The following is a 27,629-nucleotide window of genomic DNA, read 5'->3' on the forward strand; positions in this document are numbered from 1 at the left end:
AACGTCACCGTATCTGTATCGGCGACACTACCATGTCCATGACAACGTCGTTACATTATATATAACCACGATGGTTCAAAATGTATAACACCAACGCAGCACTTCTAAGTGACAGCTACACTGGATTATTTGTACATTACATAACAGCGACGCTACCCTATCTGTAATAGCGACGCTACAGTATCAGTAATAGAGACGCTACGATATTTAATTCCGTCTTTGTGTATTGCAGAGTTATCTTCTCTTGGGAACAGGTATTGATTGTTACGTCATTGGTTTGTGGGAGAAAATTACGTCGTTTTCTCAAAAATTGATGACGTTTCTCTCACAAACAAGTTACGTAACAATCAATACCTGCTCCCAAGTGAAGATAACTCTGCAATACGCAAAGACGGAATAGCGACGCTACAATGTCTATGGTTTTTTCTCTCTCCACGGAACCTGTAATAATGACACAAGCGTTGTCCCTAATTTAGTCGTCACGATACCTAAAAGCAGCAGTTTTCATGCGAATGATTACCATTAGTTATTCATTAACAACACATCCTGCCAAACAATATCATAAACAGAAAGTTTTGTAGTCACATCGAAAACAGTATGGATCAAATAGACGAACACACAGCATGCTATTCTAGTTTTAAGAAACATTTCTCAAGGCTCTAACTTAATACTTTTGGGTTAAGTAATACATCTTGAACTTAAACACTTTCTGAACAATGTCGTTTTAATTGTTATGCATTCCAAGGATCGTACAATAATTGAATATTGACTTCCCAGAACACTATTAAGAGATATTATAATATACATTAATTTTAGTTATTTTAAAACGCTACACCGTCATGGCTCTATCATAGAGAACAACGGTGTTATCACATACACAGACAAGACACAGATAAATACGATAAGACGGACGCATGCTAAAAAGTTATTGTCGGATTTAAGCATGAAACAGTATGTCAGCACCATTTGCACAATTACAAAGACATCAGTATCAATAGTCAAATAGAAAGAGCTCTAGTATACGAACACCTAATGAATATAACGATACATTACAGCCACACTAACCGCCACACAACGCTTCCTCTCCACCTGTGCTTTTACTTAAGACCAGATATCATAACTGTGCACAGATATCATAACTGTGTGTAGAGATGGGTATGGTACAACTCGGACTCGGTCGGAGGTAAGGTGAGTGCTGCGGTCCCCGGTAAAGTCTGCCCTGAGCTGTAACTGGACAAGTCGGACACAGCTTCCCTCAGTTCCTGGCGCAGTGAGCTGATTATTTCCTGCTTCAGATGTTGTATATCGGCATTTGGCATGCTGGACGCCCCAGTGCCCAGACGGTCAATGTCTTGACAACTTCCGGCATGTCCATGGTGATGACCTCCAGAACACGAGCGACCTTTGACTAGAGACAATATCTCGTGCTTCAGGTTTTCAAAGTGGTTCTCCCCACGGGCTATTTCCCGCTTTCGGTCTTCTCTCAGCTCATATCTAAAAGAATGGACAATATGTGTTGACTGCCAATATTAACATTTCGTATTCCTAATACGGTTATCAATTATACTGAATATCCAAGAAGTTGCTTTCTTTATTATTAACCAACCTAGATATGTCATGTAGGGCTGTCTGTATTGCCCAGTCACCTTAGACTAGATATGTCCTGTTTGATCTGGGTTGTTTTTTGCCCACTCACCTTAGACTAGATATGTTCTGTTTGATCTGGGTTGTTTTTTGCCCACTCACCTTAGACTAGATATGTTCTGTTTGATCTGTGTTGTTTTTTGCCCACTTACCTAAGACTAGATATGTCCTGTTTGATCTGGGTTGTTTTTTGCCCACTCACATTAGACTAGATATGTCCTGTTTGATCTGGGTTGTTTTTTGCCCACTTACCTTAGACTAGATATGTTCTGTTTGATCTGTGTTGTTTTTTGCCAACTTACCTAAGACTAGATATGTCCTGTTTGATCTGTGTTGTTTTGTGCCCACCCACCTTAGACTAGATATGTCCTGTTTGATCTGGGTTGTTTTTTGCCCACCTACCTTAGACTAGATATGTCCTGTTTGATCTTGGTTGTTTTGTGCCCACCAACCTTAGACTAGATATGTCCTGTTTGATCTTGGTTGTTTTGTGCCCACTTACCTTAGACTAGATATGTCCTGTTTGATCTGGGTTGTTTTTTGCCCACTTACCTTAGACTAGATATGTCCTGTTTGATCTGTGTTGTTTTTTGCCCACTTACCTTAGACTAGATATGTCCTGTTTGATCTGGGTTGTTTTTTGCCCACTCACCTTAGACTAGATATGTCCTGTTTGATCTGGGTTGTTTTTTGCCCACTTACCTTAGACTAGATATGTCCTGTTTGATCTGTGTTGTTTTTTGCCCACTTACCTAAGACTAGATATGTCCTGTTTGATCTGGGTTGTTTTTTGCCCACTCACCTTAGACTAGATATGTCCTGTTTGATCTGGGTTGTTTTTTGCCCACTTACCTTAGACTAGATATGTCCTGTTTGATCTGTGTTGTTTTTTGCCCACTCACCTTAGACTAGATATGTCCTGTTTGATCTGGGTTGTTTTTTGCCCACTCACCTTAGACTAGATATGTCCTGTTTGATCTGGGTTGTTTTTTGCCCACTCACCTTAGACTAGATATGTCCTGTTTGATCTGGGTTGTTTTTTGCCCACTCACCTTAGACTAGATATGTCCTGTTTGATCTGGGTTGTTTTTTGCCCACTCACCTTAGACTAGATATGTCCTGTTTGATCTGGGTTGTTTTTTGCCCACTCACCTTAGACTAGATATGTCCTGTTTGATCTGGGTTGTTTTTTGCCCACTCACCTTAGACTAGATATGTCCTGTTTGATCTGGGTTGTTTTTTGCCCACTCACCTTAGACTAGATATGTCCTGTTTGATCTGGGTTGTTTTTTGCCCACTCACCTTAGACTAGATATGTCCTGTTTGATCTGGGTTGTTTTTTGCCCACTCACCTTAGACTAGATATGTCCTGTTTGATCTGGGTTGTTTTTTGCCCACTTACCTTAGACTAGATATGTCCTGTTTGATCTGTGTTGTTTTTTGCCCACTTACCTAAGACTAGATATGTCCTGTTTGATCTTGGTTGTTTTGTGCCCACCCACCTTAGACTAGATATGTCCTGTTTGATCTGTGTTGTTTTTTGCCCACTCACCTTAGACTAGATATGTCCTGTTTGATCTGGGTTGTTTTTTGCCCACTCACCTTAGACTAGATATGTCCTGTTTGATCTGTGTTGTTTTTTGCCCACTCACCTTAGACTAGATATGTCCTGTTTGATCTGTGTTGTTTTTTGCCCACTCACCTTAGACTAGATATGTCCTGTTTGATCTGTGTTGTTTTTTGCCCACCCACCTTAGACTAGATATGTCCTGTTTGATCTGTGTTGTTTTTTGCCCATCCACCTTAGACTAGATATGTCCTGTTTGATCTGTGATGTTTTTTGCCCACTCACCTTAGACTAGATATGTCCTGTTTGATCTTGGTTGTTTTTTGCCCACTCACCTTAGACTAGATATGTCCTGTTTGTTCATGGTTGTATTTTGCCCACTCACCTTAGACTAGATATGTTCTGTTTGATCTGTGTTGTTTTTTGCCCACTCACCTTAGACTAGATATGTCCTGTTTGATCTGGGTTGTTTTTTGCCCACTTACCTTCGACGAGATATGTCCTGTTTGATCTTGGTTGTTTTTTGCCCACTTACCTATGACTTGATATGTCCTGTTTGATCTTGGTTGTTTTTTGCCCACTTACCTATGACTAGATATGTCCTGTTTGATCTTGGTTGTTTTTTGCCCACTTACCTATGACTTGATATGTCCTGTTTGATCTTGGTTGTTTTTTGCCTACTCAACTTATACTTGATATGTCCTGTTTGATCTGGGTTGTTTTTTGCCCACTCACCTTAGACTAATTATGTCCTGTTTGTTCATGGTTGTATTTTGCCCACTCACCTTAGACTAGATATGTTGTGTTTGATCTGTGTTGTTTTTTGCCCACCCACCTTAGACTAGATATGTCCTGTTTGATCTGGGTTGTTTTTTGCCCACTTACCTTAGACGAGATATGTCCTGTTTGATCTTGGTTGTTTTGTGCCCACCCACCTTCGACTAGATATGTCATGTTTGATCTGGGTTGTTTTTTGCCCACTTACCTTAGACTAGATATGTCCTGTTTGATCTTGGTTGTTTTTTGCCCACTTACCTATGACTAGATATGTCCTGTTTGATCTTGGTTGTTTTGTGCCCACCCACCTTAGATTAGATATGTCCTGTTTGATCTGTGTTGTTTTTTGCCCACTCACCTTAGACTAGATATGTCCTGTTTGATCTCCAGCAGGTCGTCCTCGTTGACCCCGTCCTGTTGACGTTGTTTCTTCGTTTGGTGAATATACCTACTTACGAGTCTCCTCATCACATCCTGTAAACAGTATAACATCCTATTTCCCTCACATTGTCAACAAGGTCCAATCGGCATTTTAAAGCATCAATCATGACACTAGTTCTAAAATTAATATGCGTTCACTTAAACAAGTGTTAAGGAACGTTTGCAAACGGTAATCTATATTCCTAGTTAACAAAATGTAAATTCTTTTGTTCACTTGTATTGTAAACCAGTTTTTAACATGGTAAATTTTCAATATGATATTAAGAACCAAATTTCCAGACTTCTAATAAACTCTAGCATTAAATAATTTGACTGAATGACCATTTTAAAACCTTCCACAACATTCCCTTACAAAGCTAGCTTCGACTTAAGAGTTAGACCAAGTTTGGATTAGTTTGGTTTAGTATTGTTTAACGTTCTATCAGTTAGACCAAATAATTTAAGTATCAATTTTTAGAAACATAATCATAAAAACAGTCATCTAAACATTTGATCCGCAAATTATGATCCAAGTATATGCACAACGACAATACCCCTATGCTTAGATTCAGTCCAAATCCACAAACAACGCTTCAAAATTAAGTAGTACAATGGTTATATTCATAGCATCTGATCGATTCATAGAAAAATATTTCAAACGCTTTTAGTTATAGATCTGAAATGAACCACAAAGCAGTTTTACAGGGTGATTTTCAAGGACTTCCTGAAACCTCTGTAGATCCACATGTTCGGTAAAAGGTTAGAAGTCTGTTATAAACATACATTGAAGACTTGTAAAACATTGGTGTTCTTTTCAGTAAGACTCGAAACTGACCTTTTTGGTACATCAGTGGTAGCTTTGAAACCTTTGAAAAACATACGAATACATTGAGACCAGGTGTTCCGGATGGGTAAGCGAGGTCTGCTTCATCGATTTTATCCGCCCACGCTAGCTCAAATCCAGGTAAAATTACGTCATCAGAGTGAAAATAGGGGAAGTGACTACGAAACCGCAAGATACACTTATGAGCATCCATACGGGAACATAGAAATGTTTTCTCAAAGAGATTATGATGGCGATCGTAAAACTTGCCCGTAGTCTGCATCACCTGTCAGAGACTTATAATGTTATACATAATGTAGTAAACTGATTGTCTACATAACATTTACCTGGTACATCACCTGTATCTCTCGTCAGAGACTTATAATGTTATACATAATGTAGGAAACTGATTGTCTACATAACATTTACCTGGTATATCAGCTGGGAGTAAGAAGGAGGGATTCCGTAAGCGTCTCCGTTAAAGGCAGATCTCTAAAAAAATCAACAAACATTTCATCCAACATAAATATCCACATTTACTGACAATAATCGTGAGTTAGTTAGCATTCTAGTGTCAAACATTGGTCACGACCTTCGACAATAAAGACAAGCTCTTACTCTTTTATTAAAGTTATTTGAATTAGAATAGAATGTTATTCTAGAGTATAAAGGTGGATGGCTAAAGTACTTACGGAGTATAAGATGGATAGCTAAACCACTTACGGAGTATGAAGGTGGATTGCTTAAACACTTACGGAGTATAAAGGTGGATTGATAAAACACTTACGGAGTATAAAGGTGGATGGCTAAAACACTTACGGAGTACAAAGGTGGATTGCTAAATCACTTATGGAGTATAAAGGTGGATTGCTAAAACACGTACGGAGTATAAAGGTGGATTGCTAAAACACTTACGGAGTATAAAAGTGGATTGCTTAAACACTTACGGAGTATAAAGGTGGATTGCTAAAACACTTACGGAGTATAAAGGTGGATTGCTTAAACACTTACGGAGTATAAAGGTGGATTGATAAAACACTTACGGATTGTTTCACTATTCGTTTCATCCCTGATCCGCTTTCACCTGTCTGTAGTGGTGGATGAGAATAAACAAAACAAAATGTCAGTAAACGAAAACTAGCTGCAACAATGAAACGATGCAGACCAGAACGTGACGAACCCTAAATTGGTACAATTTTCACATTTCTTTTTTTTAATTCCTCTAAAATTCCAAATACCAAATTGCAAATGTTTCTTCGTTTTTGACAAAGACTGTCTATGTTGGTTTAGACAAAGTCTGTCATTGTCTGTTCACCCATCCCCGCTTCAAACATGGATTCTAACATTTTACTTTTCTAATGATAGATTGGAATCAGATCCATTTTTTCAGCAATGAAGAAAACTTAAAATTGAGCGCAGATTTTATCCCAAGCTCCTAATTCTATATAATAGTATAACTACAATTCTTATAGCATGCTTTATTTACGCCATACAAGTTCTATCATAATATACGTCGTTTTTTCTGTTATTTTATCATACACTCTAAAACGTCACTGAATACAAAACAATTTGTACAATTACAGCCGAACAAATGCGTATAATGGTATTCCTTGAAAACGAAAAATACACAAACATTTTCTGTCACTATACCACATCAGGGTAACGTACCAATTAGGGTAGCGTCCTGTTACAAAGCCACCGTTAGTGTGAACGTTAATTGTACGCCTATCTGTGATATATAACAGCTATAGTCTATAATGACATACTTCTACCCGCAATTATTTAAAGTCGCCCTACGGTAACACGACACGTTAAGATAATTATTGCTAGTCGTGTTATATAATTGTAATATTGCTATTACAAAATCAATATCAATTTGTAACGAGATTCAAACCTACAAGTGATAACGAGAGTTTAATAGTCACAATTATTTTGTTTGGTCATGATGATATTCGTGCCATGTCGACGAAGTTTTTACAAATGTTAATGAATCTGTTAATGAAATCAAATAACATGATTTGCCGCCTCAATTATCGCAACAAGTGTTACAGTAATGAAAACCTGGAATAAAATGGCTGACAAATAAATGCGTCTAAATCATATCTAGCATTAACAATTGTATATCTGTAATCTTACCAAGTATATAACATATTGACCATTGCAACTTGTTACATAAAACAGCGTAATACCACAACGTCAGCATACGGTGAACGACACTGGAACTCGTACGAACGCACAACAACTCACAACAATGAGTATTTCCTGCGCCACGTGTGGCAACTGTAATAGAATCCCCTAGTGGAAGATCATGTCATGATTATGACTGTAAAATTTCCTCAGTGTTGTTTGGGACCTCTTTGGTGGAGAACCCTGGATACTACCTTACCACTGAGCAAGATAAACACATTTATCCAGAAAATGCTCTTAAAGCGGTCTCTTCTGTGGATAATAAACCGTGTGATGTAGATAAACTTCAAACTAGGCTATTACATGTAATTAGGGAATTTAACAGTCGAGGAAATAAATTCTTCCCGATATTGTCTTGCTGTAAAAACAAAATAATAAAAGAATTTTACATTTTCAGATATGTGGTATCTGAAAATCCAACTCTGGACGACAAATGTGATGATGGTACTCATGTTATACATGAAACTATTGTGTGAATTTGAAATAAAAAAAATATTGCAAAGAAACTTAGATAATTGATGTAGGCTATATTATAAATGGAACGTAAACCATTGTATGATTATGGTTAATAATTACATCAATTAATTGCCCTCCTTTGTACAGCTGTAACACTGTAAAGTATACATTTTTAAGTGTGATATAAGATTATATTTATAACATTGTGCGATGGGGTTTTTCTCTTGACAGTGTACAATCACATGACCACAGTGTGCCAATCTAAATTGTAAACTCACAGGAGCAATCTACATCGACTTAATGTTTTACTTGTGATTATTTTGCACAGCCTTGATACTATTAATTTCACCTCGGACATGATTTACAGAGGGCATCGGTTTAGAGATGGCACGTGGTGATAAAAAATATTTTGGAGGGTGAGCAAACACGGTAACAACTGACCTTTAAGCATACGACTACTGAGGTTCTGAAATTCTTTTTCAATTTAAACGGTTCCGTTTGATAATGAGAGTTACATATCTTACACCAGCTGGAAAATAATAGCGAATTCTTCAGGTAAAGTCTCAGCTTTTGAACGATAGTTGAAATGCGAAGACTCGACCTGTTAACGAATATATTTAAAACAAACAGTGCAATAATGTAGACAGTTCAGTCTCAAAGGACAAGAAAAACAGATGCCAATTATTTTAAATGTTATTTTAGTGAAAAAGCAGGGTACATATTTTCTGAGAAGTAATCTAATTCAAAGGGACAAAGCAGGGTCACGACGTGATAGTTCTGAGCTATTTTCTATCTCGGACAGAAAAGGTCTTTAATGTAAGAAATACGTTATAAAGTCAATTAATGGTAGACGAAAGAACGAAAGAGCGACAGTAAATTTTATATGTTACAGCAATATCCACTCAATGACAATCTTTCTATATGTAGAATACAAAAAGACAACAACAAGAACTGAGGAGGCACAAAAAGAAAAAGTAAGACATGGATTTATCAATCAAAAACAGATATGATAAGTTCTCTGTTTTTTAACAAAACGAGAATCAAGTCACGAGGACGATCGTAAAATATCCTTTGAGTGCTTGGACTTTCGTTCATTTTCAAGGTAAAATGATACGTTACAATATATTTATATACAGACTCGAGTGCACACAGTAGACAGTAGAACGGGTAAAAGATGGAAGACAATGCAGACGTTAACAACACAGGGCTGTGTACAGATGAACACCAGACAATTTGTAGATATTTTATACAATCATCAGGACCACAACAACAATGTTATAATCACGTGACCCTAATGCTAGGTGCTCGCCCCTCACCGTGAACACAGACAGGTCGTCTAATGCCACCCCTGGCAACCTGGAGTCATGCTCTTCCTTATCATGCGTGTGTGAGGATATCGGCTTCACAGCAAAATAAAATAAAATCATCAAAATTAAGAAACAAAAATTAAATCAAATTAAATCGTTAACAAGTAACAAAGACCGACTGTTTTCTATTCAAAATATATAATATGTTTGACATTGCATCGACAACATGCGCTACTAGCCTTTGTAACAGTGACGAGCGTGTTTGGGACTGATGGTAGTATAGTACATGTACTACCTTTCTAACAGTGACGAGCTTGGTGGGGACTAGAGGTCGTATATCACTACCTTTCTCGTAATAACAAAGCGTTGTTGGGACTGCGAAGCATGCTATTAGTGGTTTTGTGAGGCGATATAACCAACGTTAACGTGAAATTGAAATTCTATTTTTTAGGAAACAAAAAGACAAATTTGTGAAATATTATTAGTACTACAACTCAATGAAAAAAAAGGAATAAGAATATAAAAAATATATAACCTAAATCATAAATGCAAATAAAAAGAATGATGTTTTTTTTGTGGTTTTTTTTTGCATGACCTATGTTAAATAAGACAAAACATGGTGTAAAAGGGAAAACATACAAGTTATTATCTCAAATATATATATCATGCATTATTTAAAACCATTTTATGCAAATCTACAGAATGCTTCACATACAGAATAACAGTACCGAGCACTACTGGACATCACGACCGGCGGTTAAGGTGCTGGACACTGACCTTAATCGTTCCTCCTGATGAAGAGCGAGGTCGACGTTTGTGGTACCGACGGGAGCGGAAACACTTACAGAGGAAAGCATTGCACGAACGGAGGCAGTAGTAAATGGATTTTGGACTGATGATGAGGTTAAAAGGAGCGGGAAGTGTTGATCCCTCGTCAAAGTAGCCCATCCAAAGTTTGGAGCGGCAGAATTTCCACTCCATGTCGGCATGGTTCTGTATACGGTAGTAGAAGAAGTCTTACTTAGAAATAATACCGATTCGAACGGCGGTTAGGAGTACACACCCGTTAGAATACCGTTTTTCCTACACGGCTAGTACTCATCAGCATAAAACATATCACTACTTTCCCTACGGACTACCCACAGTGAGTTGCACTAACATATACGTCTAAAACATCAGCTAAACATTTGCTATAATTACGGTCTGGATACTTTTGGTATAGTGTTTAATGTCCATTCCTTTGTATACACTTCAGTTTCATCGCGCAACATTAAAGCTTAGAGACTACTACTGAAGTTATGACAGTTGAAAATGACTTTACATGTCGCTGTTGTCAACGATGCGTAAATCGAAATCGGAATATTAGTTGACATCCACTATACTGCTCAACGCTAAATGCATGGAATTTTCAACTTTAAATTTGATAAAGCACAATTGCTATAAAAGCCACGTACCTCTATGTTCTGGTAGGAGTTTGACATCATGGCTATCAGCATGTTGATAAGGACGATTGAAGCCATACCGTGATAAGCCATAAACAGTAACATCCCCATCAGTTCCGTGATGTACTGACCCTGGGGAATCTTTATGTCCTTGAGTGCGGTCAGTCCGAAGAGTGACCAGTACAGAGTGATGTAAGACTCGCCTAATCTGAAATATGATCACCAATAGGTAAACCGGGAAATTCAAGGGGTTACGCCCACTTACATTCTCTGCGGAGAACGTCAGAGAGCGAAATCCTTGGATTGTATGACGCCATTAGATTGAAATGCATGCTAAAGTCGACGTGTGAATGTTCAAATGTGTAGAGAAGTTTAAATAACATCAAAGGGTCAACACATAGGTATACAATCATCAGAACGTAAGCTAAACGTACGTGTAGAAGGAGTCGGGGTCTCCCTCTGATCGACTTCCATTGTAGTACCAGTACAGTTGGTTCAGACCACAGGCAAAAGACGTGAGGACGAGGAAGAAGATGAACAGGAATTTGGCAATGTCTATTAGCATACAACCTAGGGAGATCTGCATCGGCCCAAGGTGCTGGTTCGCCTGAAATAGGTAGATGATTCGAGAGAAACTGAATACGTTTGCTACAGCAAACAGACTCTCAGATATGAGTGTTGGATCAAGAGGGGGCCAGTCACTCCGATTCATTTCTCTAGGACCGTATCTATCCGACTTAATGAGAATGTAAGCCACTAGACGTAGTGAGAACGTGGCCAGGTAGAGCGACAACATGATGAAGTCCAGCCAGTTCCACCACTGGCGGATGTAGGCCTTTAGTCCCTCATCCCACAGCTGTTTGACTTCCTGCCACACAAATCCTGAAAGATAAAACGTGAATTGTCATTCCATCTATCAGGGTTGTGGCATCCCTCCACACAAAGTCTAAAAGATAAAACGTCAATCATCAGTCCACCTCTTAGAGATGTTACATCCCTTTATACAATTCCTGAAACATAAAATGTTAAATATCAGTTCATCTAACAGGGTTGTGACATCTCTCCTCAAAAATCCTGAAAGATAAATCATGAATTATCAGTCCACCTATCAGAGAAGTTACATTCCTCCACACGAATCCTAAACTGTGAAATATTTCATATCAGTCCTTTTCCTCATAAACCAAGGATTGAATCAACAAGAGTTGTTCATTTAATTACATAGAAGGTCCAGTTTGAATCGATGCTTTTTATATAATGAATAATCATTGAAAATCTTATATACATGGCACCTCTAAAGGCTTTCGATAAAAATATCTTCATTTTATCAGAAAATGGGATATCAGTGTCTGTATGTGTTATCATAGAATACAGCTCCTGTCAAAACAGAGCCCCGAATGTGTCAATCCTGTTATCATGTTTCTGCGATAAATACAATTTCCTTTAAGCCAATTAATATGGTAGGGTATATTCTTAACACTATCAAAGTTAGGTAGGGCATATCCTCATCAAATTTCTGATATATTTTTGATGTTGACTTAACTAAATGTAATACCACAAATGTCACCCATTTTTACAATATGTTTGCTTGTTTTATACGTACCTGTGACCCAAAACACGAAATGTCACCCTTTTTTACAAGATGTTTGCTTGTATTAATCGTATCTGTGACCCACAACACGAAATGTCGCCATTTTTTTTACAAGACGTTTGCTTGTATTACACGTACCTGTGACCCAAAAGACGAAATGTCACCCTTTTTTACAAGACGTTTGCTTGATTTATACCTACCTGTGACCAAGAATAAAAAATGTCACCCATTTTTACGATATGTGTGCTTGTATTATACGTACCTGTGACCCAAAACACTATGAACCACTCGAGCTGTGATGGAGTTGGGCCTCGGAACCGTTCTCTGTTCGAGTCTCCACTTATTTCTGTGGACACACATACTAGTAAAAACAAAAACACCCCAAACGATGCGCTGTGGTAGAGAAACTTCATAAACGGGCTGCGGAGGAGCTGTCCGATTTTACTGCGCGGGAAAATAAGGTAATATACCGCCATGAATGGAACAAGAAGGATGAGACCGATGCAGAGTAGAAATTTCGTCACGCCGTTCCTCTTCCTCCAGCCGGGCAAACCTTCGTACCAAATGGACGTTAACAACTGCTGGCAGTGGGGATGGGCTACGAACTGAAAATATATAGACACAAAAAAAACCTTCAAAGGGCAACAAAATGTCACGTCAATAATACAAATACACAGCGACCCGTCTTTATAGTTACTCCCAGTAAAGTCCAAACCAACCTCGATAACCAAGGCGTTATGCTCACTTTCGCTCTCTGCAGTCGCTTGGCTTATACCTGTCCTTTGAAGAGTAATGAGGAGCGACACCCGGTGAACACTGATATTTCGATTTTGTCATGTAAAATGCCAGGGGTGCACAGAGCTAACGTGAGCGTAAATCCTGGAGAATCGACGAAGGATCCAAACATATGACCATATTAATAATTTATTTGTTTGGGCATTATGTCCCCGCATAAGATCCCAAGAGAAGCGATGGGGCAGCAGGCGAAATATCTTTTCTTCCATATAACCTCAGCGGAAAACACAGAGAAAAACACAAGTCTGCAAGGAGCCCCACGCTGGACTTGTAGCTCATAGCTTAAACGTGCGTTTCGTCCTCTTAATCCTGTTAATGTTTTAAATTATGTAATTAAGCATTTTTTGCAAATAATCAGTCAAATAAAGAATCTAAAACAATACAAACGAGTCGTATTTGTAACGGGAAGTGTTACAGAGTCCCCAAAACTGCTCCCATAGTCACAAATAATGCTTCAGAAAAAGTTAAGAATGCCATCATTTATCTATATATCTAAATATCGACAAATAAGCTAATTCACGGCGGCCATTTTGTTTGACTTGTAGATGGAAGTCGCAGAAACGTTATAGGCCACTATGTGTCAGCCAGTCAGAAGCCGCGTTGGCCATGTTTGCCTGATATCTTATCAGAAATGTGATGTATACATCGACTTCTACATCTGCACAACACATGCAGTGCTTTTATGAAGTTTCATTAGTATCCGGCAAGTAACCTCATTTTGGGGACTTAATTTGAAAGAACGCAGCAAATCAAATAAGTCCCGTAAGTCGTGTGTGTGACTTCTTTATGCAAACACTGTAACTATTGCAAGTCAATTTTATAGGGGAGGTAACTGTGATACCAGATTAGCAAGTCGGTCTATGTTGAATTTCGATATTAATTGGACAGCTTATCGTATGCATATTGTCACTCAACCAACACTAGGTCTCTCCTCATTGCAAAATTCACACATTAGTTTTAAAAATGCATAGACACATGTTACACATAGACAGCCTACACAGCCTATATATCAGTAGCGGTGACAAGTGCGCTCATGATTATGAATTAATGGTATTTTATAGATACATTGTTACACTTTCTAGTATATTCTTGTTAATTTTATCATCTCTTGGCTTACAATCACGAAGTATAGCAGGAAGACTGCAGTGCGAGTGATTCTCATTTTGTAAACACTCCAAGAGTACCGGTATATGATAATTGAATCCGGCAAAATATGATTCTCTTTTTACTGATTACAACCACTCTAACAGCCAGCATACTCTGGCAGAAGGTCAAAATCCAGGTCGCTTACGTGGCATGGTATGATATGTTTACCTCGGTATTCCATCACTGAAGGACGTCTATATTTTGTTTGGATAAACATTTGTCATGGGAAGGCGACCGATGATTTGTTATGTTTAGGCTTAACTATTTAAATAACGAAAGAGTTGAAGGAAACTGACCGTTAAAGGGTGTTGAACATGATAAAGTTTCTGATTCATAGCAAACCTCAACGATACAATAATAAAACAATTTCATTTTTTTTTTTATAAAACGATGAATCAAGGTTAAAAAAAACTGTTGATAGTGTGAACAGAGATCTTTTGCGGGGGAAACTAGATGTGGATGCTTTGAAAGCAATTAAATCCTTATATCTTGACAATATTAAATGGTAAAGTAGTATGAAAATCATTCCTATTAAAACACCATCCAGAGATATAACGCTCGACGAGATTGTCTTCCTGTGTAAGTGACTGACTGGGCAAATGTATTAATGATTTACAAAGTGGTATACTGAGTGATGAGCCGAGTATCATCTCCATACTTATTCATGCTCTTGACGATAAATCCAAGTAACTGATGCTAGATAAATTAAAAAGATAGTGTAAAAAGAGGAAGCTTGGAATTCACCAAGACAAAACCTACATTGTCCTTTCGTAGAAATAACACTATGACTATAACGGATACAATGTAAATACATGTGGTGATATGTCTAATAAGTCCACTCGTACCTACAGCTAGATCCAAGACAAAGGTTTTCCAGATTTCCAGATTAAGAATAAAGTTTTAAAAATAAGTATTGTTATGATAAATTCGTGCGAAAAATGCACCTTTTTCGTTAGTATAACACAATCATGTAACCCTGACGTTTCCCGTTAGTATAACACAATCATACAACCCTGACGTTTTTTAAATCAATTGATGACACAAATTCGTGTTTTCTCTTTTGATATTAAATTTAATACATGGGATCAATCTGAATCATTTTCAAATTGTTATTAATTCCCTTCCATGTGTTTGACTATCTAGTTGACTAGAAGTATTACCAAGTTCGGCTACTTTGTTAGGCAGGGGCTCTCCCCATTATCTGTTCTATGAACAATCATCTGGGATAACGTTAGTATTTTGATTTAATTATATAATATATTGATTTAATTGTAAAATGTTCTAACGACAAATTATATGTATTGCTAAATTATTCTATAAGAAAGGGAAGGTTGCCTCTTAACTAAAGCTTTGTCCTAGTTGTGTAATTACACTTAAAGAATAAACTAATGGAATTTGGCAATGTGACAATTAGATTGGTATGTTCCTAACCATGTTTGTAAATAGTCATAGTTCATTGTTTGCTAGTGTTCGAGATGTGCATGCACCTCCAGGGAGAGGGCTTGTATAGTCTTTGCATATTGCCCAATTCCCATTAAATCTGATTGATTTAATAAAATATTTTGGAATGAAAAACAAAGCTATCCAAAGGTCGTTGTCTGATTAGGTCATCCAACTGAATCGACAGAGGCTCGCTTAATTGAAAAATTCTAAGACTCGTTTTATAAATCTCATATGAAATCGAAACTCATGTAAGATCCTATATATCTTGCTGGTATTTGATATTGTTTAGAACATTCTCTATTATCTTGCTTGTATTTGATATTGTTATGAACACCGTTTATTATCTTGTATTGGTATTATTTAGAATATTCACTTTAAGTTAAAATATATAGTTGTATATTACATTGATATAGGCTACTTACCTGTTTCTGTTCGTACTTAAGAGCCAATTTTAACCTTGCTAGTGTGAGTTTGTTGTTGTCCACGATTCCGTATTGTCTGTGGTCTGCCTCCTCCTCGTCACTCTCTTTGTTGAGTACAGCGATGACCTCCTCGCTCGTGCGACACTGATCAATGAGATCACAAGCGTATTTCTTACACTGTTCGCTCAGACCCATGTACGTGTCCTTAAACTCATTCTCTCTCAACGCAAGTTTCTGTAGTACCCATGAAAGACGGAATGCCGAGAGAATTGGATCGGGACTGGTCAACGAGATCCATGCTGGGCTGGCAAGAGCTTTATACGTATTTATCCGCAACAGCGAGTGACGTAAGCTGTCTTCGTGCACGTGCTCCTGACACACCTTACAAGAACAGGAAAGCTGATGAGGCTGATTGATCTTTGCGCCCCGGAGGATGAGCAGCTGCAGGATCTCGAACTGGTTGCAATGGGAGGCCAGAATGATGGGTGAGATGTCCTGCGAGTAGTCGGAACTCTCCTCTCCTGTACGCCGACACTTTGACCAGTCTGATCCCAGCATCTCCAACGTGATGGAGGGATGGTCGATCAACATCTCCACGATCTTGTACACACCCTCCCGGATTGCGTACAGCAGCGCGTCCCCGATGCGGACCCCGTCTTGCTGAAGGAGTACCTCCACCAGTTCCACGTTTTCATTGTCCACGGCGATCTGGATGGCTGACCGACCAAGCATGTTGGTGCAGTTGACATTTACATGGTTCGTGCCTTGTAGGCAGCGGATGACGGTGTGTTTATCGCCTCGCTCCACCGCCTCCAAGAAGATCCGCTCCGTCGTGTCCATACCTTGGAACTCCTTGAGAGGCTCCAGGGGCATGGTGATGGGACGGATCTTAGACGAGCGGTGTGAATTACGTCTTTTCACAGAGGATCGGGTCATGCCCTCCACTTGTCGACTCAAACTGTAAGCAAAGGAGTTTCGTATTAAAGGCATATATCATCTAATATTCCAATCATTTCAGGAATTTCCTAAATCATACATGGGATAACACTCTAAAACAAATACATGGATGTTGCATACGACGTGTGACTAAACAGCAGTGTAAAGTTAAAGAAAAATCACGAAATTTGTTTGACATTTGGGGTATTCTTCGTGTGAGCAAGTATAACCATCGATATGTTATATGGTAATATGTTAAACTCTCGGACCAACTTTACATTTATATAAATTTATACGAATGAAATATCAGAAATTATCACATTTTTACCCGTGAAGTATACCGTGAAATTGTTCTTAAGGTAGGAAGTTGTTTGACGATGACGATGCATTTTGCGCAGCGAACGATGAGTGAATTAGAACATGTTTGACAGCGGTGTGACGTTGGTGAATGGTTTCTGACCAGACGGTTTGCGTATAGGTGTGTTATATCTGCCACCTCTGATACTTGTGTTAACCTGACCAAGGACAGATGGAGCTTCACCCAGCACGTGTCTCTTTGTTTGGTTGTACACCCCTCTAACCACTATTAGTCTGACAGCGCTCCATACTGATACTGCTGGAGAGGTTTACTCCAGTAACAGGCACAGTGACGGTACGTCCTGTGTCGTCTTCGTCACAAAGAATTTGATACAAGTGTATCACCGTGGTCAGCTGAATAAGGATTTAGATCCGTTGGCTAACAATATGCTTTTATTGCAAGCTATGGACCATTCGGAGGAAGGGGTTTTTAATTTCAATGTCAAGACTTCACTTGAAGTTACAACCAATTAGAACATAACTTCTATTCGCTGCATTCAAATCGACAGATTTTCAGTTTCAATGTAGATAACGCGACGGTAGAATGTTTTACCTTTGCGACATGTACGAGGGTATTTACGTAACTACACGATTGACAAGCATTTTGTTGTGAGCAACGTTTAGAATATGATAGGAGAAATCTTAGAACTGCGTTTAATAGGCTATATTCAACTTGGCGCGCAGCCATGTTATTATTAGTATGCAGCTTGTTTTTCATATCAAAATAAGTTTCGAGAACGGAAGTGGGATCTAATACGAATCATAGAAAAATGCCCTATCATGCATAGGGGTGTAGGAAAGAAAAATAGATTACTTTTGAGATTTGTTTGTTTGCCTGCTGTATTTTTTCTCTCTCTAGCTGCCTTCCATATACATGCACAAAATAAATAGATAGATGGCGTTGTGGTTAGTCTGATATCATACATAGTATGACGTCATAACAAGTATTCATTTCAGTAAATTTTATTGAAAAATAAGTATTCCGTCGTAGTTAGTATGATGTCATACAATTTTTCATTTCAAATCAATTTTATTGTATTCAAAAAGATACAATTGGATTAGGCACAGGCATTGCCTATAAAAGCCCTTTCCAGAGAAAATACACACATTTCATACATTCATATATACATATATATATAGAGAGAGAGTATTATAGAGAAGATGTAGTATATGTTCGAATTAATAGGAGAATACTAGAACCATTTAATACATGTTCACAAAAAATAATACATGTAATTAGAATATCATAGATTTTACCATTTCAATTAATATAGTCTATTTACTTCAATTATTAATAGCCTAGTGTTTGGTTGGAGGCACTTCAAAGAAATTGTCACTATACACAGTGCCATCCTTCCCAATTACACCAGAGTTATTGTTATAACATAGCAAATACAAACACATTGTAATGTAATTTTTAGTATAGTTTAAGTTAAAATCTTCCAGATTTGTCAATAAACTCCAGAACACATGAGAGAATAAATTTATTTGATTCACTGCTAAGGGGTTTCGTGAGAAACTTCCGTATTCTTATGAATGTCGATCCTTGCTTAAATTGATGACATCTGTACAGGTGTACATTGAAGACAACCATCGTTCTGAAGAAATGCAGCATTCACAGTTTCTTCCAAGTTAGACTGATGAAAGGCAAGAGCCCGACAATATTATTCAATGATTATATGATGAAAGATATATTTAGCTTTTGAGATGACTATAAGTTACATTTATGATTATACACAGTACTGTATAGTTGTTAATATTCACGAGGGTTTTAATATCGCGAATTTCGCAAATGCCTTAGAATTCGCAAAATCAATACCCATGAGATCGTCGACATAATATCCACGCTTCACACGTTAGTAGTGATAGGTCAAAAACTTCGTTTGAAAGAAGTTTACTTTATAAAAAGGGTAACAGAAAAATTGAATTTTCCAAACAAATACAGTCACACACAAAAGATAAATATTCCTACACCACACAAACAAATTGTAACGTACCTACACACACATATAAACATGTACATAACAGATATAAATGATAACAAATCCAAGTTGTACAAAAGCAGCTTACAACATGTAAAACGGTCGATAAGCAAGCTATATATTATATTTGTCAGAGACTCGTAATCGAGTTGTTATGGAAACAGAAAGCTGATCAATAGCTCATCTGAGGAAGTATGGCACACCTACAGTCTCCATCATTATCGCCTTCTCATGTGATATCAAACATTGTCATAGTTACAAAGCAATTGTCCTCTATAAAAGGGCAAGAATTTCATTAGATATAATGGTACGTTGTCAAAGTCAATCAACCTTATGTTTTAATTATCTTATCACGAACTGATCTCGTGAACATCCCCAGTGAGATTGTTAGGTCAAAACAGGTTGTATTCAAGGTCCCCAGTATCAGGTAAAATCAAAACACGTTCTTTTTATCGAGTTGAAACTTAAAATGATATTTAAACAATTTTAGAACACAACTAATAAAGATTGTATACAAGGTTCAACAGTTAAGTCGACAATTATAAAGGTTGTATACAGGGTTCACAATATTAGTCGACAAATATACAGGTTGAACACAGGGTTCAACAGTTTAGTCGACATTTATAAAGGTTGAATACAGGGTTCACGATATAAGTCGACAAATATAACGGTTGTACACTGGGTTCAAAATTTAAGGCGACAAATATAAATGTTGTATACAGGGTTCACAATATAAGGCGACGATTACAAAGGTTAAACACAGGGTTCATTGTTTTAAGTAAAGATGATACAAGCTGTATACAGGGTACACTGTTTTAGGTAAAGATGATATCGGTTGTATACAGGGTTCATTGTTTTAAGTAAAGATGATATAGGCTGTATACAGGGTTCACTATTTTAGGTAAAGATGATATATGCTGTATACAGGGTTCACTGTTTTAGGTAAAGATGATACAAGCTGTATACAGGGTTCACTGTTTTAGGTAAAGATGATATCGGTTGTATACAGGGTTCGCTGTTTTAGGTAAAGATGATATTGGCTATATACAGGGTTCACTGTTTTAGGTAATGATGATATTGGCTGTATACAGGGTTCACTGTTTTAGGTAAAGATGATATATGCTGTATACAGGGTTCACTATTTTAGGTAAAGATGATATCGGCTGTACACAGGAATCACTATTTTAGATAAAGATGATATTGGCTGTAAACAGGGTTCACTGTTTTAGGTAAAGATGATTTCGGTTGTATACAGGGTTCGCTGTTTTAGGTAAAGATGATATAAGCTGTATACAGGGTTCACTGTTTTAGGTAAAGATGATATAGGCTGTGTACAGGGTTCACTGTTTTACGCAAAAATGATATTTGCTGTTTACAGGGTTCACTTATTTAGGTAAAGATGATATCGGCTGTACACAGGAATCACTATTTTAGATAAAGATGATATTGGCTGTAAACAGGGTTCACTTTTTTAGGTAAAGATGATATAAGCTGTATACAGGGTTCACTGTTTTAGGTAAAGCTGATATTGGCTGTATACAGGGTTCACTATTTTAGGTAAAGATGATATAAGCTGTATACAGGTTTCACTGTTTTAAGTAAAGATGATTTTGGCTGTATACAGCGTTCACTGTTTTAGGCAAAGCTAATATTGGCTGTATACAGGTTTCACTGTTTTACGTGAGGATGATAAAGGCTATATATAGGGTTCACTATTTAGGTCAATATAAAAAGTGTGTACAAGAATTAATAGTATAATGATAAAGGCTGTAAATAGGGTTTTCTATTTTATAAAAAATAATAATGATAAAAGATTTATTTAAGGTGCACATTATAAGTAGAAAGTACCATATTGTTTTTAACATGTAGAGCCCTTTAATGTTCACGAATTTGAAAAAAACCCACTAAAGGTTGTATACTGGGTCAACTATTTTTGGCGAAGATACCATGTTTAGGTAAATGTAGTAAAGGTTGTATAGAGGATTCGCAATTTTACGTAAATACAATATAGGTTTATGTTTGGGGTTAAGATATACGGTGTATACGTTCATTATTTAGGTAAATGTATTACATTGTTCATTACAGGGTTCATTGTGTTAGATAAAGAATAGGATGAGTACATACAGGGTTAACTATTCCAGAAAAAGACAAATATTGTATAGAAGGTTCGCACTCAATGTTAAGATGTCACTGAACTTAAATGTCACTATTTCAGGCACAGATAGTGAAGGTTGTATACAATATTCGCAATGTTATATAAAGATTATAAAGGGTTGTTAATAGGATTCATTAGTTGTAGAAAACGTGTGTAGAGAGGTTCACCAAAGAGTGACGGTTAGTAAGCATGTCTATCTTTGTCGAGTAAATTAATTTTCAAATTGTTCAAAGACATGAGATTTTCTATACTGTAAAGAATTATACATTCAAAAATATCAGCAGATCTGAAAATGTACACATATAAGTTTAAAGAAAACGATATTGAACAATATTTCATTGTGTTGTCAAAAGCGGAAATTAATCATTTTAGTAAAAATAGACAAACAATGCGCCTGAGGACAAAACCCTTTGCCGTGCTCACCCGGCGAATGTAGAATCATAGACTTTTTGTACAAATGAGCATGAGCCATAGCCACTACATGTTAAACACCTGTGACCTGTAAGCCCTAGAGTATAGTTGTTCGGGTCTTTTGATTATAGCCCTTGAACTACCGAAATACTAATGCCTTACCTCCGCGACCGATGTCACTGACACGAACTTCTGACCAGGGAATCTACACATGTTTACGGATGGGTGTGTAAACCGTCAGTCTACACATACAATCCCTGAAAGTCCATTTATGTATATATACCATACATCAATTCACAGCAGGCTTAGCCGTACATACCAAATACAGTGTAACATCAACTAAAATCAAATTTGGCTCGTGGTGATAATGAAGGATATACATACCAGCCATTATATCAGGAGGCAGCTATTCAATACATACGAATACAATAACGGCGTCACAGGAGTGAGGCGACAGACATCATGTCTAAAGCAAAGAGATGAGTCTGTGAGCCAACATGTAGAGAAGCTGTCAGGAGAGGGCTAGATACTCTTTATAAATGGCTTCGGCACAGCACTAGTCCAAAAATCAATAGGCAGAGGAGAACCTCACAGGGTCGCACACCCAGTTTGACGGAGTTGCCTTAGCCTCTTGTACACTCGCCCTTCTTGCATCTCTTCTGCTCTGTTCAACAAACTGTCGGATCAACATTTCAAAACATGCAACAGCTAATCTCAACATTTCGCTTCAGCAAACGTGTGAACTCATAGTGTCTTTAATTACGTTAGTCTTCTCTCTGACCTTGAACATATCCTTCTGTAGGCGAGTTCTCTTTTACTGGACAAATCTCCTCCTCGGGAGAGCGTTTTTCAAATGCTTTTTCTTTAAATCAAGAACCCGTTTCCATCTGTACATTACCCGAAAGGGTAAAAGTTCTCAACAATGCCAAAGATAAGTAACTCTGACAAGATAAGTATAGAAACAATATCCCAGTGTCAACCTCGATAAAGACTTACTTACTGTTTTAGCCACAAATGTACTCCCCTCGATTTCATGGTAGACATCTTGACGAGTACCACATGTGGTGGAGGAAATGCCCACCCTACTGGAGCTCCCGGCATTACTCTTTACTTGTATATTATTCCGAGTATATATTTCACACTTTTGCTTTTATTCCAATCAGTAAAGCACCAATCAGTTGGAATCATGAAAATGATGACAACCTCATCTTTAAATTAAGATATAGGATTTTTCTTTTCTTTTTGCCACATCAAAGGTGTAAGATTAAAAGTGTGACAACACCAACGCAAGTTCAACAAATACTTGTCAAAAAGCTTCTTCATAATCTTTGCATTGTAATGAAATATTGCACTATTAATTTGGTTTAAAAGCGTTCTCAAGTTTAAGATTTTGGCTTTTGGTGCCGTTTTGCCGTTTTAGGTAGAAAATGTAATTCGTTAATATTGATGGCATTATCTTGTTTGTGACTTATTTCTTGAAATATGGTATTGTATTATAAGTACATGTACAAACATGACAAACATCTGCTGTCACACATAAACAATCACAACGTACGTAGTAGTTAGCTGGGCTTGTTTGAAGTTATTTTAGACAAATCTAACGCCAAATGCCGACATCTGCAATTTGCATTTTAAAAAATAGGGGAGGTTGACAGGAATTTAACTTACTTTTTTCATGGAAGGCTGGTGGTTAATTTAAGAAATCACAAAGATCACCAAAGTAGGAATTTGGTTTTGATACTTACTGCTTATGAACTAGAGAGGTGTCAAATGCAGATCATGAATTCTCTTCATACTAGCTGTGGATATAATGAGTCTCACACCGGCCGCAATTCAACATGGTTGTAGCGAGTGGAAACAACCAAAATATAATTGTAAAATGTCTCAGAAACATTTGTTTGGTATTCAATAAAGTTAAAGAATCGTGTGACCTAGATAAATACACAACAGTCAGTGGTGTGATAATTGAGCTTGACGTGTTATAAACATTTTAAATAGTGTTTATAATACGTTACGACAAGACAAGTTACATTAAGCTCATTTATCAATTTAGGTAATTTTTATTTCATTTATATACATGTATAATGTTTAAAAACATTTCGGTGGCATTTTAGTATAAATCTTTGTTTTCGACAGGCCAAAATTTAACATCTGGATTTTTGGCCGACGCCTCTCCTCACAGATCAATAACTGAGAAATTAACTGTTGTATCTATGATCTTTAGATAGCGTTTGGTTACCAAGGAGATTACTACTTATATGAAGGCATCAGTCGTGCTGCCTTTTTACAGAATACGCTCGTTCTGTATCGTTGTATGGCTGAAGTCCAAGTTCATTATATCCAATTCAAATGTCTCAATACCGATGTTTAATTGGATTCTTAGATATACCTTATCATGGGGTAGACCATACCATCTTTTATGGAGGCTTGTTAAACATTTTACCTTAATTTCTCTTAATCAAAAAGGCTCATGTAATTATGGTTATGCCTGCCAAATACTTTGTGACCAGTCAAAAACAAAATCATTTTTGTTGATGAAAATCCTAGACTTAGCCTTTTAATGTTCAATCAATTTTTTCTTCTTCATTCATTTGTCTTTCTGAATTCCCAGTATGTTTTTATCTTCAAAAATGTATGTTTTCATATTACAAGAGGCCCAGAGGGCCTGTACCGCTCACCTGGAAATCTAAGCAATCATGGCAAAATATTCTCCAAATGAGATCCAAGGGAATATGCCAGACCCCAAGGCCAATCCAGGATCAATTCTAATATCATGACTGCATTGGTCTCTTTTTGCCCAGCATTTGTATATATAGTCTTGGGGTGGGGATCTCAACCGTTTCTTAGTTATGACCCAGGGGTTAAGTCTGCAAAGGTGGGGCAGACCCTGGGATCAATTATAATATCATGACTGCATTCGTCTCTTTATGCCCAACAATTGTATATATAGTTTTGGGGTGGGGATCTTAACCATTTCAAAGTTATGACCCAGGGGTTAAGTCTCCAAGGGTGGGGCAGACCCCAAGGCCATCTTACTAGCATATGTGCATTCATTTCTTTTTAATTAGCAATTGTATATATGCTTATAGGGTGGGGATCTCAACTGTTTCGAAGCTGTGACTAAGAAACTAGGTCCCAAGGGGTTCAGTCAGACCCCAGGGTCTATTCTAATATCATGACTACATTCGTCTCTATATGCCCAGCATTAGTATATATAGTTGTGGGGAGGGTATCTCAACCGTTCAAAGTTATGACCCAGGGACTATGTCTCAAATGGTGGGGCCAGACCCTAGGGCCATCCTAGAACCAACTGTGCATTCTTCTCTTCATACTCGGCAATTGTATATATGGTTATACGGTAGGGATCTCAACCATTTCCAAGTGATAAACTTATTTTGGCCCCACCCCTTAGCCGGGGGGGGACAGCCCGTAAATTTGTACAATTTTGAATCTCCAACACCTAGGGATGCTTCCAGTCAAATATGGTTGATATCCATCTCTTAGTTCCAGAGAAGTCGCTTAAGGCAATATAGCCAAATTGCCTTCTTTTGGCCCCACCTCTCAGGCCCCCTGGGGGGTCAGCCCCACCATTTGTACAATTTTGAATTCCCACCACCTAGGAATGCTTCCAGTCAAATATGGTTGATATCGATCTCTTGGTTCCAGAGAAGAAGTTGCTTAAAGCAATATAGCCAAATTGCCCCCTTTTGGCCCCACCCATCAGCCCCCTTGGGGGTCACCCCCACCATTTGTACAATTTTGAATTCCTACCACCTAGGGATCCTTTCAATCAAATTTAGTTTAATTCCAATCAGTGGTTAAGAAGAAGAAGTCGTTAAAGAAATTGTTGACGGACGGACGACGGACGGACGGACGGACGGATGACCGGACGATGGACGGACGGATGGCGGACGCCACGGTATGGCATAAGCTCACCTTGGTGCTTCGGAGCCGGTGAGCTAATAATTCATATTTTGTTGTTGATTTCTAATGACATTGAACTTAATCCCGGGCCTCTATGCAGTCTTGATATTGCTCACCTAAATGTTAGATCATCATGAAATAAAATTGATACTATAGAAGCTGAATTAAATAATAATGATATAATATGTCTAACAGAAACTCATCTTTCTCCTGAAGTATTAGATTCTGATATCACTACAGATTCCTACTCACATGACAGACTAGACCGAAGATCAGGCCCTTGTGGTGGAGTACTAATATATCACAAGAACACTATTTTTACTAAAAGACAAACAGACTTAGAACCTAATGATGTAGAATTAATTTGGGTTGAAGTATGTATTGGGTCTCGTAAATTCTTGTTATGTTGTATTTATAGACCAGAAATGCCTGTAACTTATTGGGAAACACTAGACTTTGTATTTGAGAGAGCTATAAATACTAATCTAAATATAGTCATAACAGGTGATATTAATGTAAACATGATTAACTTACAACCTTATAGTCATCTTGGTAGACTAATGACCAAATATAATCTTGTAAGCTATGTTGATGAACCCACACGCATAACTCAAACATCTTCCACCTCATTAGATATCGTTTTCTCAAATAGTTTAAACTCAATTAAAAATGTATCTGTTTCTCCACCCATTTGTAGTGACCACTCTCTTATTCAATTCAGTATCTCATTTGATGTCTTTAAACAAAAATCTTATCAAAAAAAAATATTACTCTATCCGGAAGCAGATTATGAAAAAATGAATAGTAACATAAATATGATTGATTGGGTTGCAATCTCTGAATTTCAAGATAGTAATGAATTTAATAATACTCTTTGTTATGCTATTAATCAACAAATATACGAATGTATTCCTAGTATAAATGTTACAGTAAGGCCTAGAGATAAAAAGTGGATGACAAATGAAATTAGATTTAAAATTAGAAATAGGGCACATAGAAAAGCAAAGTTAAGTAACTTCCCATGTCATTGGGAAAACTACAGACATATCAGGAATGAAGTCATTAGTAAAATAAGAGAGGCCAAGAATAATTATATTGAAAAAATGCAAAAATCATTAGCCAATAAAAATATTTCTCCAAGTAGCTGGTCGAAAATTGCATGTTTTAAATGCAAATAATAAAAGTAACTGTATTCCCCCTCTTAAATGTGATGAATGTTTCATTCAACATTCATTTGATAAAGCTGAATATCTTAATAAGTATTTTACCTCTATATCTACCACTTCTGAGAATCTTGAACCTATTCCTGATATTGAATTTATCTGTCCCCACTCTATGGAAAACATAACAATAACACATCAAGATGTCCACGACCAATTGTTTCTCCAAAATAGTAATAAACCAGCTGGACCCGATGGCATGGTACCTAAAATAATAAAACAACTTGAACATTCTATTTCGATTTCTCTTCCTTTAACATTGCTTTTCAACAAGATACTACAAACAGGAGTTATCCCCCTTAGTTGGAAAACTGCTAATATTAATGCCATTTATTAAGGAAAAGGTTTAACAAATGAAATTTCTAATTATAGACCAATTTCTATACTTCATGTTTTAGTAAGATTATAGAAAAAAAATATATATAAGTACATGTTTAATTATCTAATCAATCTGGATTTATGCCTAAGGACTCTACTATAAATCAACTTCTTTCAGTATATCATACTATTGTACAATGTCTTGACCAGTATAAAGAATTAAGATTTGCTTTTTGTGACATAAGCAAGGCGTTCGATAGAGTATCGCATATTAAATTTAATCCAAATAAAACAGAATCTGTTATATTC

General features: G+C 37.2%; 1 protein-coding gene across 1 annotated transcript; it reads right to left on the minus strand.

Moving 5' to 3' along the window:
• Positions 1–365: 365 nt before the first annotated feature.
• Positions 366–16,962, minus strand: LOC110465385 (transient-receptor-potential-like protein). Its single transcript, XM_021521163.1, has 10 exons — positions 16,018–16,962; positions 12,474–12,816; positions 11,058–11,505; positions 10,636–10,831; positions 9,959–10,174; positions 9,191–9,274; positions 6,275–6,319; positions 5,661–5,723; positions 4,347–4,462; positions 366–1,494 (listed from the first exon to the last, which is right to left on the minus strand). Exons 1-10 carry the CDS (start codon positions 16,951–16,953, stop codon positions 1,134–1,136), a joined length of 2,808 nt encoding a protein of 935 aa, XP_021376838.1. The 5' UTR covers positions 16,954–16,962; the 3' UTR covers positions 366–1,133.
• Positions 16,963–27,629: the final 10,667 nt, after the last annotated feature.

The sequence above is a fragment of the Mizuhopecten yessoensis genome, unplaced genomic scaffold (genome assembly GCF_002113885.1).
Source record: "Mizuhopecten yessoensis strain PY_sf001 unplaced genomic scaffold, ASM211388v2 scaffold1581, whole genome shotgun sequence".
Lineage (NCBI taxonomy): Eukaryota > Metazoa > Mollusca > Bivalvia > Pectinida > Pectinidae > Mizuhopecten > Mizuhopecten yessoensis.